The sequence below is a fragment of the Bolinopsis microptera genome, chromosome 12 (assembly GCF_026151205.1).
Source record: "Bolinopsis microptera isolate Bmic1 chromosome 12, MBARI_Bmic_1.0, whole genome shotgun sequence".
In the NCBI taxonomy this organism is placed as follows: Eukaryota; Metazoa; Ctenophora; class Tentaculata; order Lobata; family Bolinopsidae; genus Bolinopsis; species Bolinopsis microptera.
The window spans coordinates 5,530,481-5,549,903 of NC_087083.1; the positions used below are offsets into that span (position 1 = coordinate 5,530,481).

The 19,423-nt window shown below is 38.8% G+C and overlaps 3 protein-coding genes across 4 annotated transcripts; 1 reads left to right on the forward strand and 2 right to left on the reverse strand.

The window, feature by feature from the left end:
* Window positions 1-77: 77 nt before the first annotated feature.
* LOC134824298 (uncharacterized) lies at window positions 78-8,188 on the reverse strand. Its single transcript, XM_063836119.1, has 6 exons — window positions 8,088-8,188; window positions 7,729-7,821; window positions 7,408-7,464; window positions 6,297-6,401; window positions 6,090-6,178; window positions 78-589 (listed from the first exon to the last, which is right to left on the reverse strand). The coding sequence occupies exons 1-6, from the start codon at window positions 8,184-8,186 to the stop codon at window positions 451-453; spliced, it is 582 nt and encodes a 193-aa protein (XP_063692189.1). The 5' UTR covers window positions 8,187-8,188; the 3' UTR covers window positions 78-450.
* On the forward strand, window positions 1,317-5,375 carry LOC134824451 (protein-glutamine gamma-glutamyltransferase K-like). The gene is made up of 4 exons (XM_063836357.1): window positions 1,317-1,415; window positions 2,984-3,406; window positions 3,522-4,695; window positions 4,924-5,375. The coding sequence occupies exons 1-4, from the start codon at window positions 1,317-1,319 to the stop codon at window positions 5,373-5,375; spliced, it is 2,148 nt and encodes a 715-aa protein (XP_063692427.1).
* A 1,497-nt stretch (window positions 8,189-9,685) lies between the features above and the next one.
* Window positions 9,686-19,385, reverse strand: LOC134824267 (breast cancer metastasis-suppressor 1-like protein). Of its 2 annotated transcripts, none has more exons than XM_063836049.1 (9): window positions 19,263-19,385; window positions 18,913-19,053; window positions 18,641-18,712; window positions 18,024-18,103; window positions 17,699-17,795; window positions 17,436-17,578; window positions 17,138-17,307; window positions 12,328-12,447; window positions 9,686-9,887 (listed from the first exon to the last, which is right to left on the reverse strand). In XM_063836049.1, the coding sequence occupies exons 1-9, from the start codon at window positions 19,360-19,362 to the stop codon at window positions 9,746-9,748; spliced, it is 1,065 nt and encodes a 354-aa protein (XP_063692119.1). In that variant the 5' UTR covers window positions 19,363-19,385; the 3' UTR covers window positions 9,686-9,745. The 2 variants fall into 2 exon arrangements, with proteins under 2 accessions (XP_063692119.1, XP_063692120.1); XM_063836050.1 differs by having other exon boundaries at window positions 9,781-9,887; window positions 12,350-12,447.
* Window positions 19,386-19,423: the final 38 nt, after the last annotated feature.

Consider the following 19,423-nt stretch of genomic DNA (forward strand, 5'->3'; position numbering starts at 1 on the left):
AATATTAACTTAACAACTTTCAAAAATTTCAATTCAATCAGGAATCAATAATTTCTTGAAATATGAGAGACGACACATTTTCATTGTATCAAAACTAAAATTTAATAAATTAGTATAAATTATAAACAAATCCGAATACCACTAACGCGTTAGTGGTATTCGGATAACGATACATGAAGTGTTGTATATATTAGTAGGCCTCCAGGAGAATCTCATTGTTCCTACTAAAGTTAATCCTAATCTTGATTGCAATCACGCTCTTATCATCTCAACAGAGTAAACATTAATTTATACTGTGCTGGGAAGTTCTGATTTCTGGGACCACAGAGATCTAGCCTTGCAATGCTTGGAGTTAAATGCGATGACGTCACATGTATCTCTGATGACGTCACATGTTTATTTGGTGACGTAACATGTTAATCTGGTGACGTCAAGTCATCACGTGACACTCTAGTCCTCGTCCACATCGTGCGCCCTCTTTCCGTACGCTTCCACCTCTAGAACGGAACGTGTTCCCTTAATCGTCTTCAGGTTTTGGGTAAAGAGGAACTCTGACATGTACGCTGGTCTCGTACGGGTATCTTCCAGCCTGTGAGAGTTTTGGTAATTTATATAAATAACCATTTAGATTACTTAATAAAATTACTTACTTAGATTACTTAATTATATTACTTAGTTAGTCTGCTAAATTATATTGTAAAACCTCCATCGTGAATATGGGATTAAGTTAGTTTATTCGATGGAAATAATTGTCATATAATATTTAAAAAAATAAAAATAATGTGTTCATATTTGTGCGCTTTTGTTAAATTTATTGCTCTGCTAAAATCTGATGAAATAACTCTTCATCAGGATTTAGGGATCGTTCACAATTAAGCCATTTTAGACCAACTCCCCGTCCATAATAACTTTTACAGCGTGACATGGTGAAATGACGTATCTTAACACGAGGTCGGCTCTTATCTTGTTACTTCTTAATAAAGTAAGAAATAAGGAAACTTAAATAGCATGAAATTGTCTAAAATAGAACGCGAATGTTAACCCATTAGTCCCAGACCGCAAGACACTGCAGAGAAGATCTGACCTGTTAACCTAGTAACTAGTAAGTGACCACGTGATGACCATATAAGGAGTATAGTAAGTAATAAAGTTGAGGGGACCCAGAATACCCAGAAAATAAGACGCGGATGTGACCGGAACCTAATAAAGTACAAGGTACCCAAAATACCCTGAAATTATTGTAAATAGGACGCGGATGGTACCCCATTAGTCCTATATTTCTGATATCATCACTGGATTTACTGCAGCTCTTTTTAATGCAGGATGAGCTAGACAGGCCCAGGAAGTCTATTAATGTTACACCAGGAGGTACAACCCTCATTTACTGCGGAGTTTGGGGAAAGGAAACACCCGCGGTAAATCAGGGTTCGCGGTAAATTGTTTTACTGTGCGAAATTATTAACAAGGAACGATACGACAGTTTGTCCAAAAGGTGACGGAATCACTTAGGACGTGATTTATCCTTGAAAACGTCATCAGATTTATCTTGTTTAAGCTAGGCCATCACTGTTTAACATTTTGGATGTGGTCACATAACGTGTTGATAAACATAAGATAATTTTAGAATTTCTGAACTCTCTCATAGTAAGTTTTGTGAGGTCACACTTGAAACACCCTGCTTGAACGATTTAACTTTCATCTCAAATGTTGAAATAACTAACCGCAGACACTAACCTAAAGTTCTGACCGGATCCTAATAAGGAAATACTCTGAAATTGTCTTAAATAAGGCGCTGATGTTACTAGAATTTTACCAATCTAAAACGGGAAGTCGAATCCATTTTGATATGTTAGGTGGATGGTGGATGACGGTTCAGTCTATAATTAGGGTATCTCTAATTATCTAACCGACTCTGTGGAAAATATGGGACACCGAGTCTAATAAGTACAAGGAAACCAAAATGCCTTGATGCATCAAGGATCCAAGACTAATGGGGTGTTATCCTCGTCCTATTTTGAACAAATTCAGGGTATGTTGGTTTCCTTATTTCGTACTTTAATAGACTCCGAACCTATTTAGATATTTAAACAATATTAGGTGGCGGGCACAAGGTGGCGGGTGCAAGACGGTTCATATATAATAAGGATATTAGAAACCTACGTTTACATTACCCTACATTAGCGTATGACCTCCAAAAAAGTGCGAAAGAAATGTGCCAGGCAGCAGTTACAGCTGGAAACTCAAGATTAAGTTTTAGGATTGACATTTTACGTTATATATTATATATTATTTCAAGTACGTACTGGGAAAAAGCTCTTATTTTCTCCGTAATTTCCAAAGGTCCCTCGGTGAAAATTTCATCGGACACAAAAATATCGTGAACTATTGAACTAACTAAAGTAAACTATTGAACTAAGCTATCGATGGGTATAAATTCAATTGAAAAAGCTGTAATTGAAGAAATAAAACATATCCCATATATTACCGTACTCGACTTGCACATTCAACAGCATTTCATAGTGTCAAGTTATGTAGTGTTAAGATGAGGACCCTCGTCCCTCATTTTTAATTTTACCAGCTGTTTTGCTTTGGGATCATTTATTTGAACTCTAACTTTTTAAAGGGTTAGGAGACAGAACCAAATCGCGTCTCCGAAGATTTCTAGATTTAGAGTTACACTCTTCACAGAATTTGTTAATAAAATTCAGACTTTCTGTAGAGGAAAGTGAAAAACAGAACAATAAAGGTTGACAGCCGGTAGGATGGTGGGACGGTGTGAAGGAGGGGGAGGAGGAGGAGGAGGAGTGTTATCAGGTACAGAGTCAATATGGAAGACAATCAACAAAACAGCTCCAGATCAGCTGTCTGTGAAAAAGGTACAGATTTTAAATTACCAGCTTTTCAAAAACTTGGATGATCCGAGAGCCCGGTTCAAAGATTTCAACTTAAATATTTTGTCCGTTTTTAAATGTCAACTCATCAGGTAGACCTGCAGTTGGAAATAAACAGAAAAGAGCACAGAACAGATGAATACGAACTCGACAAACTGATCGTGCGGCGAGGCCAGCATTTCCAGATCCTAATCGAGCTAGATCGTCCTTACCGACCAGACTCAGACTCCCTTGAAATCTACCTGATGTACGGTCCCAAGCCTCGAGTCAGCAAAGGAACCCTTGTAAAACTCTGTCCAAATAAAAGTGACATCAACAACAGCAAGTACTGGGCCATGAAGTTGGACGCGGGACCTGAAGAGGGTTTCCTCCTTGTCCACGTAATGCCGGGTGTTACTTCCATGGTGGGCGAGTTTAAGATAGCAGTGGACTGTTTCACGGGCAAGCAGCTCACCAGGTTCCAGGTAATGGATCCGGTGGTGGTGCTGTTCAACGCATGGTGTCCTGAAGATCAGGTGAGGAATCAGGGTTAGGAGTCCGGTGGGGTGAGGTGGTAGGTCAGGTAGAGAAGGATCAAGTTCTATATAATCTGACAATTATACACACATTGAAGAAACCACCTCCCACCAGGTGTACATAAAGGACGAGAAGGAGAGAGAGGAGTACGTTCTGAATGATATAGGACGAGTCTACGTCGGCTCCATCACCAACGTGATAGGTAGGCCCTGGATATTCGGCCAGTTTGACGACACCATGCTCCTAGCTGCCCTATACCTCCTGGAGTCTGGAGACTGGTTATCAGACCAGAACAAGGGGGATGTTGTGGAGGTTACCCGTGCCTTTACCGCCCTGGTGAACAGCTGTGACGACGACAATGGAATTCTGTGTGGCAATTGGAGCGGGGATTACTCAGGTGGAGCACCTCCTACCAGCTGGACAGGCAGTGTGGACGTTGTGGAGACGTTTTGGAAGAACAGGCCTCAACAAGTTAAGTTCGGGCAGTGTTGGGTGTTTTCGGGTGTTCTGACCTCCTTGTATCGGACTCTTGGTATTCCGGCGAGATCAGTTACAAACTTCTGCTCTGGTCACGACCACGATGATAGTAATACGATTGACATCCACTTCGACCATCTAGGGAACAGTTTATCTGATTATGATGACAGCACGTGGAACTTCCACGTGTGGGTTGAAGCATGGTTTACGCGCAGGGATCTACGCAATGCCAAGTACGATGGGTGGCAGGCGCTTGATGCTACACCCCAAGAAGAGAGTTCAGGTAGGATGCAGTGTGGACCTGCTCCTCTCACTGCGGTCAAAGCGGGGGACACTAACACCGGCTATGATGTAGGCTTCGTGTTTTCAGAGGTTAACGGCGATATCGTGTACTGGATAGTCGAAGAGGACGGAGATATGAGGATAGCTAGAGTTGATACAAGTGGGGTTGGGAAACTTGTTGCTACAAAGGCAGTTGGAAGCTCCGAAATGGTGGACATCAAACATTTGTATAAAGCAGAAGAAGGGTCTGCAAACGAGCGCGAAGCAGTAGGCGCAGCAGCCTGCCAAGGCGCGCGCGGAGCTTATCTTGAGGATTACTACAAGAACAACACTCTGAGCGAGGAGATGAAGTTTTCAGTGAATATAGGAGAAGTGAAGTTGGGGGAAAGTGTAGTGATTCAGCTGGAGGCTAAGAATACTTCCTCGGAGCCGAAGACAGTGAAAGTGGTAATGACGTGCAGTAGTTGTACTTATATGGGCAGGGTTTTGGGGGAGCTGAAGAGAATGCAGCATACCCTCTTTGTACCAGGTTATTCTAAATTTGTTTTTAACTTCTAGATCAATTTAGTGGTAGAATTTCAAAAGAAGCGGATTTAGTAATCCCTATTTATTCCCTGGTTCTTTCACTATAAAACAACCGATGCATAATGGCAAACGAGTTCATGATCTGGTCAACTCCAGACCAAATTAAAACCCAGGAGTCTAATTTCCCACTAAATTTGACTAAATTTCACTAAATTTGACTATAATATCCCAGAGCGTGACACAAGTAAATGTGCGCTGTACCTCTCCCCCGAAGACTACGTTTGCAAGATGACCCCAGACGGGGCTGTAAAGGTATCTGTGAGAGCCGCGGTGGACGGAACCAACCAAATCTACACAGATTCAGAACAATTTGACTTCAAGAAACCCAGCATCATCCTAACCCCCTCAAGTAAGCAGGTCCAGAAGGGACACAGCATAAAACTGAAGATTCAGGTGCAAAACCCTCTGAAGGTGCCCCTCAAGAATGGGAGGATTAGGTTGGAGATGGCCAGGAACTTGAGGCCGGTGAACGTGAACTGCGGGACAGTGAAACCTAAACATAAGATGTCAGCTACGGTGACAGTCCAGGCTAAGAAAGTGGGAGAGAGACAGTTTGTAGCTACCTTTAATTCCAATGAACTGATGGATATTCAGGGGGAATGTACTGTTAATGTGTTCGAATAGTAAAAATGTTCCAAAAAGTGATTACGTAATATGTGAATTGTGAACGACCCCTAACTAAACGTAATATTTGAATTGTGAACGAGGGGAAATTAATACATCCGCACAATAGCTAACTATAAATTAAGGGAACAGTGTTAAAGGCTACTGAAAATGTTTTAACATTACTAATTACTAGTTAAAATTAGTAATTATTAGTCCCCCATGGACTGAACGAATGAAACTTTACGTTGGGAAATTACCGTTAGTTTTATTTTCTCGTTGCTAATGGTTCAAATAATTAATTAGTAATAAACAGATATAATAAATATAAGTAATAAAGATCCGGAATTGCAGAAGTTATGAAGATCCGGAATTGCAGAAGTAATAAAGATCCGGAATTGCAGAAGTAATAAAGATCCGGAATTGCAGAAGTAATAAAGATCCGGAATTGCAGAAGTAATTAAGATCCGGAATTGCAGAAGTAATAAAGATCCGGAATTGCAAAAGTAATAAAGATCCGGAATTGTAGAAGTAATAAAGATCCGGAATTGCAGAATTAATAAAGAACCGGAATTGCAGAAGTGAGAAAAATCCGGAATTGCAGAAGTAATAAAGATCCGGAATTGTAGAAGTAAAAAAGATCCGGAATTGCAGAAGTAATAAATTCCCGGAATTGCAGAAGTGATAAAAATCCGGAATTGCAGAAGTAATAAAGATCCGGAATTGCAGAAGTACCTGTAGCTGGATGGTTTTTCACTGCGGATCCACACTTTTCCATTATAATGGTCCGTGTATCCTTCTGCTCTGGATAAAAACTTTAAAACCTGAAGTGGAGAGAACCTTGATTTAACTTTCTAAAGTAAAAAGTACCACTACAAATTAAGTTCCTCTGATGTGTCACCCTCTAATTAATAACTTAACCGACCTGATAACTTAACTAACCTGATAAGGTTTACCATGGTATTGAACACCGTGTGGTGGAGTCCTGGGGTTTATCATCACCTCATCTCCGATATAACACTCCTGTCCTGGATCGTGTACGTGTATCTGATAATATCATCATCTTATTTATTAGGAATTTTGAAATATCTAAAACCAGCAAATACTAGCAGGTTTAGTACTAGTAGTTAGAACTAATTTGCCACAAGCATTTCTGTGTAGGAATGTGATGTGCATAGTCCCAGGCACCACCCAAAGAGTTGAAATGGTAGATCTGATGGGCACACCTAAAGATATATTATTTTCGGCACCTACGAACAAACTTTTAAAATGTATTTGCGCCATTAGGAAAGCACTCAGAAGCTCAACTATATAAAAGATTTAGTATCAAAACCATTAACAAATCTTAGAGCGGAAGAGTCACATCTCCAAATCTGTAAACCCACATTAAAGGGCACTTATTATTTAAACGTTGTAAAGAACAGCCCAGCCAGCAAACCTTAGGAGTCGTCCACGTGATTTTCTGGGCTGCCCAGTAATACAGTGCAGGGGCTTAAAATGGGTGGATCCAACGATTTTAGCTTACCAGGATAATTATTATAATCTTACTTTTTAAAACTTACTACGCCCTAACTTTTAAAAATGTCTTTAACCCTAAATAAGATTAAAGAGAAATCATGACATGGAAAAAAGTAGCACTTTATAGGCACTTTGTAGCATTTTATTGTTAGAGATACGATTGTGTTACAGTTTAAACTTTTTAGAAGCAAGATCATAAAAATAAAATAGAATTAAACTCATAATCAGTGAGTATTGATTACAAGGTGACGTATACGAGCTAAATCCGGAGAAGCTTATACAGTTTCATGTGTAATTATTAAAGCTTCTACAGAATCACAGAGAATCGTTACCCAGTTACTAGTTAAAATTCACATTGCATGTTTTTACTGAAGTAACGAGTTCTTCAGAGCAGTTATCTAATTGATGGACTGGATAAACGAATCAAGTACCCTTTGTGGCCTGGATCACCAGAGATCCAAGATATAATCTTGCAATCAAGGAATGTTACAGGTAAGTACTAAGTAATTCTACCGAAAGTAAACGTTTCACATACCCAGTGCTTGTTCTGGTAAACTCTGTGTATTTCAGGGTGTATTTCCGTATTCTCAACCTGTCAAATTATTAATTCATTGATAAATCATTAATTAAATATTAACCAAATATACTTTACAACATTCAGACTCTCCCGATAAAAAACAAACAGCGATACTTAATTTATAGGTAGGTGAGATCAATCTCCGCATTTTTAGCACTTCGAGTGAAATATAAACGAAAATTTAAAACCACATGCACATGACGTAATAACTACGTGACGTAATAACTACGTGACGTAATAACCACGTAATAACCACGTGATAACCACGTGATCCCTCACCTGAACTACACAAGTACGAGGATACTCCGTTCTGACTACTCGACCCAAGTACACATTCAGTTTCGGACTCTCTTTAATAGCTAGTGGAAAAACCTGCGATAATAAAGGATATTAGGCAAAACTTGAGGAAAAAGTTGTTGTGGAATGTGGATAATCTTACTTTACAGACCAGCTTTTAATAAAAAATCAGTTCCTTGACTTTACCTCACGATTTTTTAGAACTTCAGAACTCCTTAATTAATAAACAACTAATAATTAATGTACATAATGAGTATCAGATGATATCATTGGTTAACAAATCCCTCTGAATTAAAGCTTTAGGTAGACAAAATGTCTGCTGCCCAAAATATCTGATTTACCTTTGGTGCGTCTCGTAACCGGGGGTTCTTGTCAGGGTTGAAGAAAGATGGATATTTGTGAGAGATGAGCCATTTCATTCGGGAGCGAGGAATTGTCATGGCTAAAAAGTAGAAGTGGGAGTTTTATTCAATTCTGCGTGTGGTCACAAGTTTTGAAGTTTCAAAATATTCGCTTAATTTTTATAAGTGAAACACGCTCAAACAAATCAGACGTTTTTTCGAAATCTATTATTTTATGATAATTGGGCGTCGGAGGAAAAGGTATTGTATTTTAATGGTACTTAACAACGTCTCATAGTCTGATCTTCTGTATTGTGTAGTTTGAATCCGTTTAAACTTGGATTTATAAGTAAGTGATGAAGGACCGTGAAAATGGAATTCAGTTTTGCAAACCAAACACTAGCATACAAAACACCTTATTATATACCATACTTGGAATTCTTCAAGAGCCAATAACCTGGGGGTTGCAGTATCCAAGCTACCCAAGCTCAGTCATACCTTAAAAATCAGCTACATCTAAACTAATAGTTGTATTTTCATCAAAGATTTTGGTGATTTTGCGGCCTCATGATCGGTTGATTGGACAGCCCGCCATACTAAATGGGGACATGACGAAACTGCCACATCATCCAAATAAGGACTTATGACAATCCAAGCTAGGGATATGTATACGGGGGTCTTTCAAAACGGACCGGACATTTTCCGTTAACTTTTTCTTGCAATTATGACATGTTAATTAAGTCTCACATACGGACACGCGTTTTGGTCGGGGTGGGAATTAGAAAATAATTTTCAGCCCTGAGGATCGTGGTACGACTGCATTATCAGTATTATGTTGACGATCCCTCAGGGAAATTCCCATTACATATTTTCAAACCCCAAAAGATCTTCCCATTCAAAAACAATTCAAGAATCCCTAGACCTGTGAAGACTCAGAAGAATACGAAAAATACTAAACATGCCATGAAGCATACTGAACATGCCATGAAGGGCCGCCCAGAAATTTCATTCCAAATAGACCTCTCAACTTTCCATCCTCTATTTGGACTTGTGCATCACTGACGGCCAAATTGTGGAATTTCCCTGGACAATCCTACAGTCTTCTGTCTGTCCGCATAACATAGGCGGGCGTAAATGTCGTAAAAATGAGCAGCTCATTATTTAATATGACGGCTCTATAACCAGCCCTATCATCAATCATCGCGTACTTCATACATTCACTCTTACCATAAAAAGAGTTCCGCGAGTGCTTCATTTCATGATTTATCACTCTTACCATAATTGGAGTTATCGTCCAGCGGATACTGTAGGTTCAATTAGTGGGGCGGAGGCTGGGTGAGGAAACCGCAGAACGGGATACTGGAGGTATAGTGTCTCGTTAACGAGATATCGAGGAGAGAGGGCGTGAAACACCCGGAATAATAAATTCAATTTAAATACTTCTGGCATAATTGGCAGGAATTTATTGCGGAACAGTATGGGTATAGAGTGGTAGCAGCAGGGCTGGAGTGAGCTGCGGGAGACGAATTGTCTGTTAAGTAGTTGAAATGACGTCAGAGGTCGGTGAGGTGGAGAAAGGTTCTGTCTTATACTGCGATGAAAGGTTTGAAATTTCGTCAAAGATGTAGATTGTGCGTTGAATTGTCGAAAATAAGGGTTTAAGAAAAGAGAACAAAAAGAGCTGTGAGATGTATTGTTGTTATATTGTTGTCCCAATATATTCCGAGGCTGAGTGAAGTTTGTTTCCTATCCCCATATTTTAGAGGGCGAGGTGCTCTGCAGCGACAGGATCTGTCAGGACTGAGAAGTATGTAAATTAGGCGATAATGGAAAATTCTAGAGTAATTCTCGGTGTGGTTATCAGTATAATTATCATGAACACGTACTGGTGACGATTTCAAGTTCTTGTTTACCTCAAAGTGTCGTACAGAGAGAAAATTCAGCGTACTTTTGACTTTCAAAGTTGGGATTCTTTGCTCATTTAGGAAGTCGGCGCCGATTGAAGCTTAAATTAGCAACGCAGGGCTATTAACAATAATAATATTACCAATCCGTCCCTTGTTAATGTCTCATGTTGTGATTTATAATGGATGACGGAGCCTACCATTAATGAGTGCTTTACTAAGACGCATTCCCAGACACATTCCCGGTCACTTTCCGATCACATCTCATGCGCAATATGATGTAATCGATCCGTGAATTTATATTTAAATTAGTCCTTTGGATTTAGTTGAACTATGATGCATGCTCTTACGTAAATGAGCCTTTTCCTGGTCACCTCGGGCGGCTTCAAGCCCCAAAAATTAACTGGAAAAAAGAACACCGCTGGACTGATGTTACCTGGCATTCCTGGAACCTATTAGCGGAAGTATAACTATGGACATTAAGCCTCTTTGACTAAAGATCAACGGGGCTATTAAGTTATTTAACTGCCCTTACCCCTCGCGGGGGGTTAAATTAGCAAATTGCGCTTGACAACACGGAAGGCATTCCATAAATAGTTTTCGGAAAATATGGTGACACGCCAAGCATTCCTTAGCCAGTCGCATTCCTTAATTAGGCACGACGTCGCGCTATATGAATCATTTCTCGTCCAGCTCAAATCATTAACGTTGTTCCCAAACTGAATTGTTTTTGAAATCTCGCCAGTATCCAGCGACCAACTCGAACTTTAAAGACTAGCTCAACCACCACAAGCCAGGTAACCGGAACTCAAAATAATCTAGATAACGAACCCCACTTCTTCGCGATATGGTTCTACATCAGACACTCTTCTTGATCCCCCTACTCCTTGCTATCAGCCACTCTGCTCCCCTCAGGAGCTCCTCCAAGTACCAAATTCAAGATAATGAAGACTCCGAACCCTCTCTAAGCAGACACTCTAGGGAAACTCTAAGCAGAAGAAACTTTCCTTCCCAGGAAATCCTAGCAGAGCAGCAGAGCTTTGGCACAGTTCTAGGTCCTAACCCTGAAAGAGGGATCTTCTCAGAAACTCGACCAGTCCAACACAACCATGGCCTCGTTCTACAAAGACGATCAGCGGACAGGAGGATCCATCACAAGACGAAAGGAGCAGAGAAACGAAACAAAAACCACGATATTCCAACCAATAAACTGGGATTCTTCTACCATCCAGGCAAGAAAGGAAAGAGGAAGGGTTAAAAGACTTTAGGAAGTGTAGACTATTTGATGAGAAATTTTTTGTTGTTAAATAATATCATATGCTCGGTTGTTAGGTATTGTAAACTAGTGCGGCATGTATCAGATAGATTTTTGCGTTGTTGAAATTGATTGGACGATGTTAATTTAAGTCGCAGTTATGTTAAAGGGCGTTATTTAATGATAATAGAAACGTAGGACAAATAACAAACCCTTTTCGAGTTAGGTATGTATTTGCTTTGAGTTATTTTGATGTTTACAGATTATTTGTGAGTTATTTATTTATTATTAAAGTTGTTCGATTATTTAACTTTCAAGTAAAATATTAACTTGGATTTAAAATATATTTGTATCATTACTTGTATTCGCCCGATCTTAAGTTGCTGATAAATCTAAAATAATTAAAATTAAGTAAAAAATAAAAATATTACGTGAATAACAAGCGATCTTGGGAGGGCTTTTACGGGAAGGCTTTTAGGGAATGTTAAGTCTGCTTCTCATAAAATTCCAAGAATAAAGAAAATGTTCTCCTTCTAATATTCGAATCATCTCAGTTAAGAACCGATTTAGAAAAAAAAATCCGTTTAAGACTTCACCACAAAAGCCACTCTGACAAGAGCAATAAATTTGATATAAAAGCAACTGTAAGGGTAAAGCAATTAAAATAATATTTAAAGTGTCGGTGTGATGGATACATAATTGATAATATAATATCTGGTCTCTCCAACATAATTCGGAACTGATCGGGTCTTGTGTTTTTTTCTGCTGATGGCAATTACGAAATGACTTCTACAACCTCGAAGAACATCGAAACAGCTAATTGTTTACATCGAACAAAATCAAACAATCTGCCTCACAACCTATCTGTAGATACTGTCCTAACACAGTTAACTTAGTAAAGTAACAATCTGCCGTCACAACCCATCGGCCACCCGAACTCTAATCACAAGGAAATATCTCACAAACTTACTGAACCAACAATCTTCACAACCCATCTGCAGCCACGGCCCAAACTCCAAGCACAAGTAAACATCTCACAAACCTACTGATAAAAAGGAAGGTATTCTCTACCATGTGTTACCTATTATCATGTCTTATCGTACATTTTCCCCGTTGCAACTGTGAGATGTAAAGTTTTGTTTTGCTGCCGTCCCTTCGTCGGACCCACACTTCGCCCGTGTTGATTGCACTGATAGTTGCGCTGAAAGTAGAGAGTATTGTAATTATTATTTAGTGGAGAGTTGAGATTTGAGAAGCACCACGAAAACTTGCGCTGAAATTATATAATTTATATACAATTTACAGGGCGTATATATATTATATGCTTTTTGCTTGAATTGTCTGAATTGTGGAATGAGTAAAAGAATTTCTGTGATCTTCCATCTAGCATTCAGATCAAACACAATCGTAATTTTAGCAGATAACTTTATTGCAGTTTCCTTCAATCATTTTATCAATTTGTAATATTTACATCAATTCAATTCGGAGTATCGAGTTGGTTGTAAACCATATACGTTCCGACCATAGGGTTTTATCCTCTTCCATGATTTTATCCAAGTCCCAAAAATAACCTAGACCTAAAAAAATCCAGTTTTCTGTGTGTTCGCTTAATTCTCAGCTAATCGAATCTATGCTTATCACAAATCACATTCGATCTAAAATCTCAATCAATTTAACCAAAAAATATTTCAAATACTCGACACTTTAGTGACACAAGTGTTAGTGACCACAATTACAAGATTTATGTAGTTGGGCGCATGGACTATCTCAGAATCATTGATTGTTCAATTCAATTCTGTGGCATGCTTAGAATAGAAAGCTATTTTTGATCTGGACCAGGCTGAAAGAGATGGTGTGAAACTGTTGAAGTATCAATCTTAAGGAATGCTAGTTTCAAGGGAATGAGACATGAATTTATCTACATTTATGAATTAAGGTGGGATGAAAAGGTGAAATCATTCGATTTGCTAACCAAAAAAATTTCAACTGACGTACAAACTACAGTATCAAGGTTCATACTCGAAATTTCGCAGGTCGCCCAGATTATTCAAGCATGGCTTCCGTGGAAATAAAATGATTTGACACTTAAGTTGGCCCTAGATAAGTGGATTAGTGGTGTAACCGTGTAACGTAATCTCAAGTAGTTGAGGTAAGAGGAGCATACAAAACTTTGGATTCCTAGACTCGAGGTTTTCTTAAGAAGAGGATTGGATTGACAGTTCATTCACAAATTTAAAGGAGGACAAGGTCCCACAACAGATTACCATGAGGGGTGTGTCTGCTAATTAGCTACTTAATTGCTGATTAACAACAGTTTCCAGTAGGTCCAATGTGGAGTATTGTTGGCTGGAAGTTAAAGCGGATATTTTCTTTTCTCACGTCATTACGACATACCTACTGCCCAGTGGTCTGTTGTCGTGAGATTGCCATATCAGGAATGTGCAATCGAAGTATCATATATTTTGAATTGCCCTGGCTATGATTCTGAACATTCCTGGCTCAGGATCGTTCACTTACGAAAGCCAAAACATTATTTTAGATCATCTTTCCTTACATCAACGCGTATCTCCCCCTATCTTTAACCTAACACGATGGTTGCCCCCCCCCCTCCCTAATTTGGATCACAAACTCCACTTCTGTTTTCGCACCCGAACTTTTGAGAATTGTCGGAAGAATAACGAAGACATTGATCAAAAACGAAATCTTTAAAATGTACAGGTTTGAATTTGTCGAATTGAGCTGTGTCACAAATTCACAAAAACTCTGATTAAAATTATGTTTAAGTAAATGGATGATATTATAGCGAAGCAATTTCTGTCCAGATCCAGACAAAAATACACCTTGAACTATCAGTAACCACAAATGTGCGTTATTGCGGTGATTTATTGAAAAATAGTGTAATTTGCATACTTTTAAAAACCTGTGTCGAACTTTATGGCGATTGGCTTAGTTGTGTAACCAGAATCCTGGAAATTTAAGGCTTTCTCCCAAATTTCTAATCTTATTTCGACCAATTTATTTTGAGCAATTTCAGCGAGACAGTTTTGATAGATGGGATTTAAGAAACTAATTCATGCACAATTTTTCATTTTGATTCAGAACTGTGTCTCAAAGGACAATTTATTTGAGTTCAGGTACAGATTAAATGACACAACAATAGTTTTAAGACACAAGGAAAGTGAATCACAGATTTAACTACAGGGTGTTTAAAAAACGGCAGCCAACTGATTCGTGTAAATAACGGTGTGAGAATGTCATCACAGGGTATGACCTGGAGTCCGTGAACACATTGTCAGACCATTAGATCATTCCAGTACGTGTGACAGCCTCATGATGCTTTTTTAGGATTCATCTCGATGATTTGTATGCAATCGGCTTGTTCTTGGCAGTGGCGTAACTTAGGGCCCCGCAGACCCCGCTGTGCGGGGGGGCGCCGTATAAGGGGGGCGCAATTTTCCTGAATTTTAGGCCCTTTCACTGAAAAACGCCTTGTTTGTGTATTTCCCTGTCCAATTTAGCGTTCGGTCGACGCGAAAAAAATATTTGGGGTACCCTTTTTTGCTTCAGGGGGGCGCAAAAAGCCTTAGGGGGCGAGAAAAAAAGTACCCGACCTTTTTTTTTTTTTTTTTTTTTTTTTTTTTTTTAAGGGACACAAAAAATTTTAGGGGGGCGCTTTTTGTCACTGAGCGGGGGGGGGGGGGGGCGCCAAAAGGCAAAGTTACGCCACTGGTTCTTGGTCTCAAAGTGCTTAAAAACATCACCTTTGTCGTGCAGTGTGCAATTTATTGCGGGTTTCATGTGCTGACTTGTTGCTTGATTGGCTCTAACAGAGCTGCTAACTCTTTAGCATGAGTACCGGGCACCGTATCAGTTAACGGGGTGATCAGCCGACCCTACGAGCTGCCTAGAACCTGCAGCTGACTAGAACCTGCTGGCAGGGTGGATCTCGTGATCCTCACGTGAGCTAGAGCCTTGGAATTTTGAGAGTAAATTTGGTTTACAGGAACAGGATGTAATAATTTTAAACGGCAAAATGTGCTCAGCAGCGGCTTCACCAGCTCTTTAAGAAATTCAATCAGGGCACATCTGGCAGAAAAATGGATGGGCCAAATTAACAGGTTCCTGATGAAGATTTGTACTGAAATTTTCAGCACAGATCCTGGAGCATCATAACACAGGACTTAAGTAGTTTCAGGTTATAAGGTTAAATTTGAGGCGAATTATGAACGAAAGTTACTTGGTCGTCTTTTTTGGGACACATTACGTTCACACATTTGGCTGTAGTTCTGGTCTGCACAATTGCGCGCGCGCCACAAACTACCGTGCGCATGCTATAAAACGTTGTTTCATTGAAAAATAAGCGTTCGGATTTCGCGCTTACCTTCATAATTTGGGAAATCCATGATTTCAGGGACTACGTATTTGTATATTTTGCATAATTTCACGGAAATACGCTTGAGCCTTAGGTAATATTTGAAAACTTAAGGGGGGGGGGGCCAATGGATATTTTTTTGTGAAACTTGATTTCGAGATAGCAGTTGACCAACAAACTAAGACCAGTGACCGAACTTTTGAGGGGGTCCCGGACCCCAACCGCCAAACGGTGCCCGCAGGGCAGCCACGCCCATATTTGGTCCAAATTAGGCCCAATTTAGCCAAATACTCTGAACATGCCCAAAACCCAAATTTTAGGTGCTCTACTTGTAGCTAATGGTCTCTTGAAGTCGTATATGAAATTTCATCAAGATTGGACAAAAAATGACTGAGTTATGAGCCAAAAACCATATGCCCATATTTGGGCATACGCACCAAATTTGGTAGATTTCGTCCCATAAATTGGTCAAATATCAATATTTTTCACTGAAACTTACTTTATATGAAAGGTAAGCCTAAACTACATATTCTCTGTAAGTTATAGCTTTATATCTGTTTAAATGTGGATACTAAGGCGAAAAGACCACAAAAAATGAACTAAATTGCCCATATCTTGGTTCGCGATATTCGCGGAATTGATCTCATTAAAATTGTAACAACTCGATCAGTTTTCAAAATTTTTCCATGAAATTTTCGGAATCGACTTGAAATCGCATTTCCACCTTAGTTTGAGAACAGATTTTTGATTAAGGCCTCAAAAAAAATTTGGCGGCCAAATTCTGAATTTCTCCGGGAAAATTTTGGAATTTGGCCGCCAAATTTTTTTGGAGGCCTAAATCAAAAATCTGTTCTCAAACTAAGGTGGAAATGCGATTTCAAGTCGATTCCGAAAATTTCATGGAAAAATTTTGAAAACTGATCGAGTTGTTACAATTTTAATGAGATCAATTCCGCGAATATCGCGAACCAAGATATGGGCAATTTAGTTCATTTTTTGTGGTCTTTTCGCCTTAGTATCCACATTTAAACAGATATAAAGCTATAACTTACAGAGAATATGTAGTTTAGGCTTACCTTTCATATAAAGTAAGTTTCAGTGAAAAATATTGATATTTGACCAATTTATGGGACGAAATCTACCAAATTTGGTGCGTATGCCCAAATATGGGCATATGGTTTTTGGCTCATAACTCAGTCATTTTTTGTCCAATCTTGATGAAATTTCATATACGAGTTCAGGAGACCATTAGCTACAAGTAGAGCACCTAAAATTTGGGTTTTGGGCATGTTCAGGGTATTTGGCTAAATTGGGCCTAATTTGGACCAAATATGGGCGTGGCTGCCCCGCAGGCACCGTTTGGCGGTTAGGGTCCGGGACCCCCTCAAAAGTTCGGTCACTGGTCCTAGTTTGTTGGTCAACTGCTATCTCGAAATCAAGTTTCACAAAAAAATATCCATTGGCCCCCCCCCCTTAACGAGAGTACGAAAATAGTTGAAAATACAAAAGAAGAACTTACTACAATGGCGACGATCCAATCTTGTCGATATAAACTGAGGAGCCAATAGCGAACCAGTTCCCTTCGTAGTACAATTTGCCGTCCTCGAACTTTGCTTGTCTCATATCGTTACTGCTAACTGAATTAAGGTGCTCTCTGGTTCTTCGGCGTTCTTTCTTCAGATGCAGAATCTGTAAGGGGAGGATTGTATAGTAGAAAATAAGGGCTAAAAATAAAAAGATAAAAGATAAAAATACGAAGTCTCACTAAAATTATAATTCTAAGTCCGAGAAAAGTAAAGAAAGTAAAGAAAGAAAACCTGCTTCACAAAGTTGATATCTTCGATAATATCTTGGTCTGTTAACATATACACGACGTATGGGCCCTTTACTCTGACGGGTTTTCTGTGTGAGATACCTGACGTGCGCTTCTTACGTTTACCCAGGTTCTCTATCCAGCGGTCTAATGGGGTAATTAATGTCACGTGATGAATATTGAATAAACCAGTAAAAATATAGGTAAAAATGTACAGCATACCATCCATGAATATGAATACAGCTATTTTTATTGAGGAATAGGAACCTATGTCGACGTTAGAAGGTGTGCGATTGTTCATTACTTCCGTTATCTTATCCTCAATATCATCTCGTACACTGTTAAACAACAACAGCTTGTCTTGCTGAAATAGTTTAGAATGTTTCTTATCTTCACTTAGGGAGGCGGGGGAATGTTGGAGACTAAAACGAATAATCCAGTATTGTCGGGAATGTTAGCCAGTTATTACATAATATATATATATATATTATTTGTAGTTAGTATTCATACAATTTGGCTTACTGAGTACAGTATAACATGATGTCAAAAGCAAGATAGCGGAAAACTGTAAATAATATCACATTATAATCACCTCCAACTGTTCTTTACAGCTCTTCTTTTCAGCTTCAAACTTGTTATATACACTCTCACATTGTAGCTGCTTCACCGTCTCTGAAGAGTACAAAACTTGGTAAACATTTGAATAACCTATATAATAATATATATAATACCCACTCCATACCCATGATAGAACTTTTAAATGCTGTCTCCCAGTGGAAACGTGCCCAGTTACTTAGAGAAACTGGAAAACACCTTAACAGATTTGGGCGAGACATAGCAACAAAAACGCATTATTTGCAGGTGATACCAATATTAATCTCTCAGAATACGGCGTAAATGACTACTAAATATGTTGACCTTTTTTGCAGAGTATGGATTCGCTCCAACAATCTCGCATACCCATGTTAGAACTTTTAAATGCTGTGGACTTTTACACAGAAGTAGAACATGGTGTCTGCACTGGTACTCAATATCATTAAACGATTCAATAAATTATCATGGTAGTTGACTGCCACAGTGTCAGGTACAGGCAATAACGTTTGAAAACATTATTTTTCAGATAAATTATCGTGCTACCACTCTGAATTGAGTGTTGATTGCTAAATAACAGTTTTTCTCTCCTAAAAAAGCAGTCAGTTTAGATTTTACCGTTTATAAGAAGTTTGTCCTCGCCTTCAGCCGTTAACTCTCTCAGAGGTTTCAAATACTCCTCAGCAGATCCTGTGAAGTTTTAACATTCAGCAAACTATATACAGTTTCACTTTCGATCTGAGTTTCTCCTTCGTTTTAACATTCAGCAAACTATAAACAGTTTCACTTTCGATCTGAGTTTCTCTTTCGTTTTTAAATTAAAGAATAGCTGTGTTGACTCTTTAAAGAGGTATATATATTTTCACAAATTTAATTCAGACTATCATTACCTTTTTTGACTTCCTCAATTTTTTTCTCAACTTGGCTTATCCTATCTTTGTACAGCTGTTCTTTAAGATCGGTGAAATGTTTCTCTATTCGTGCCATACTGAATTGCGCTTCTTTTTTCCTCGTCTGGTCCATCGTATCATCTTTAATTAATTAATTACCAATGTAATTTATCAATCAATTGCTAAATCAATTTTGTCAAATTTATTTGTAACCTTTAAATATATATTGAACTCTTTCTTTTTTCATCAAAGTTTTTTATCTACTTAAACTTAACATCTAATACTCTAATATATCTGTTAATTACTGATTAATTACTGATTAATTACTAATTAATTACTAATTATTATACCTGAGTTGTCGTCCTGTTCGCACGAAGAATCAGAACCGTGAGATTCCGAACTATCCTCGTCCACTGCACTTCCTCCCCCTCCTTCTTTCTTAGATGTCATGATCACTAACTTGGAATGCTAGATCAGTGATATAGAAATTAGAACTATCTAACGTCGTATC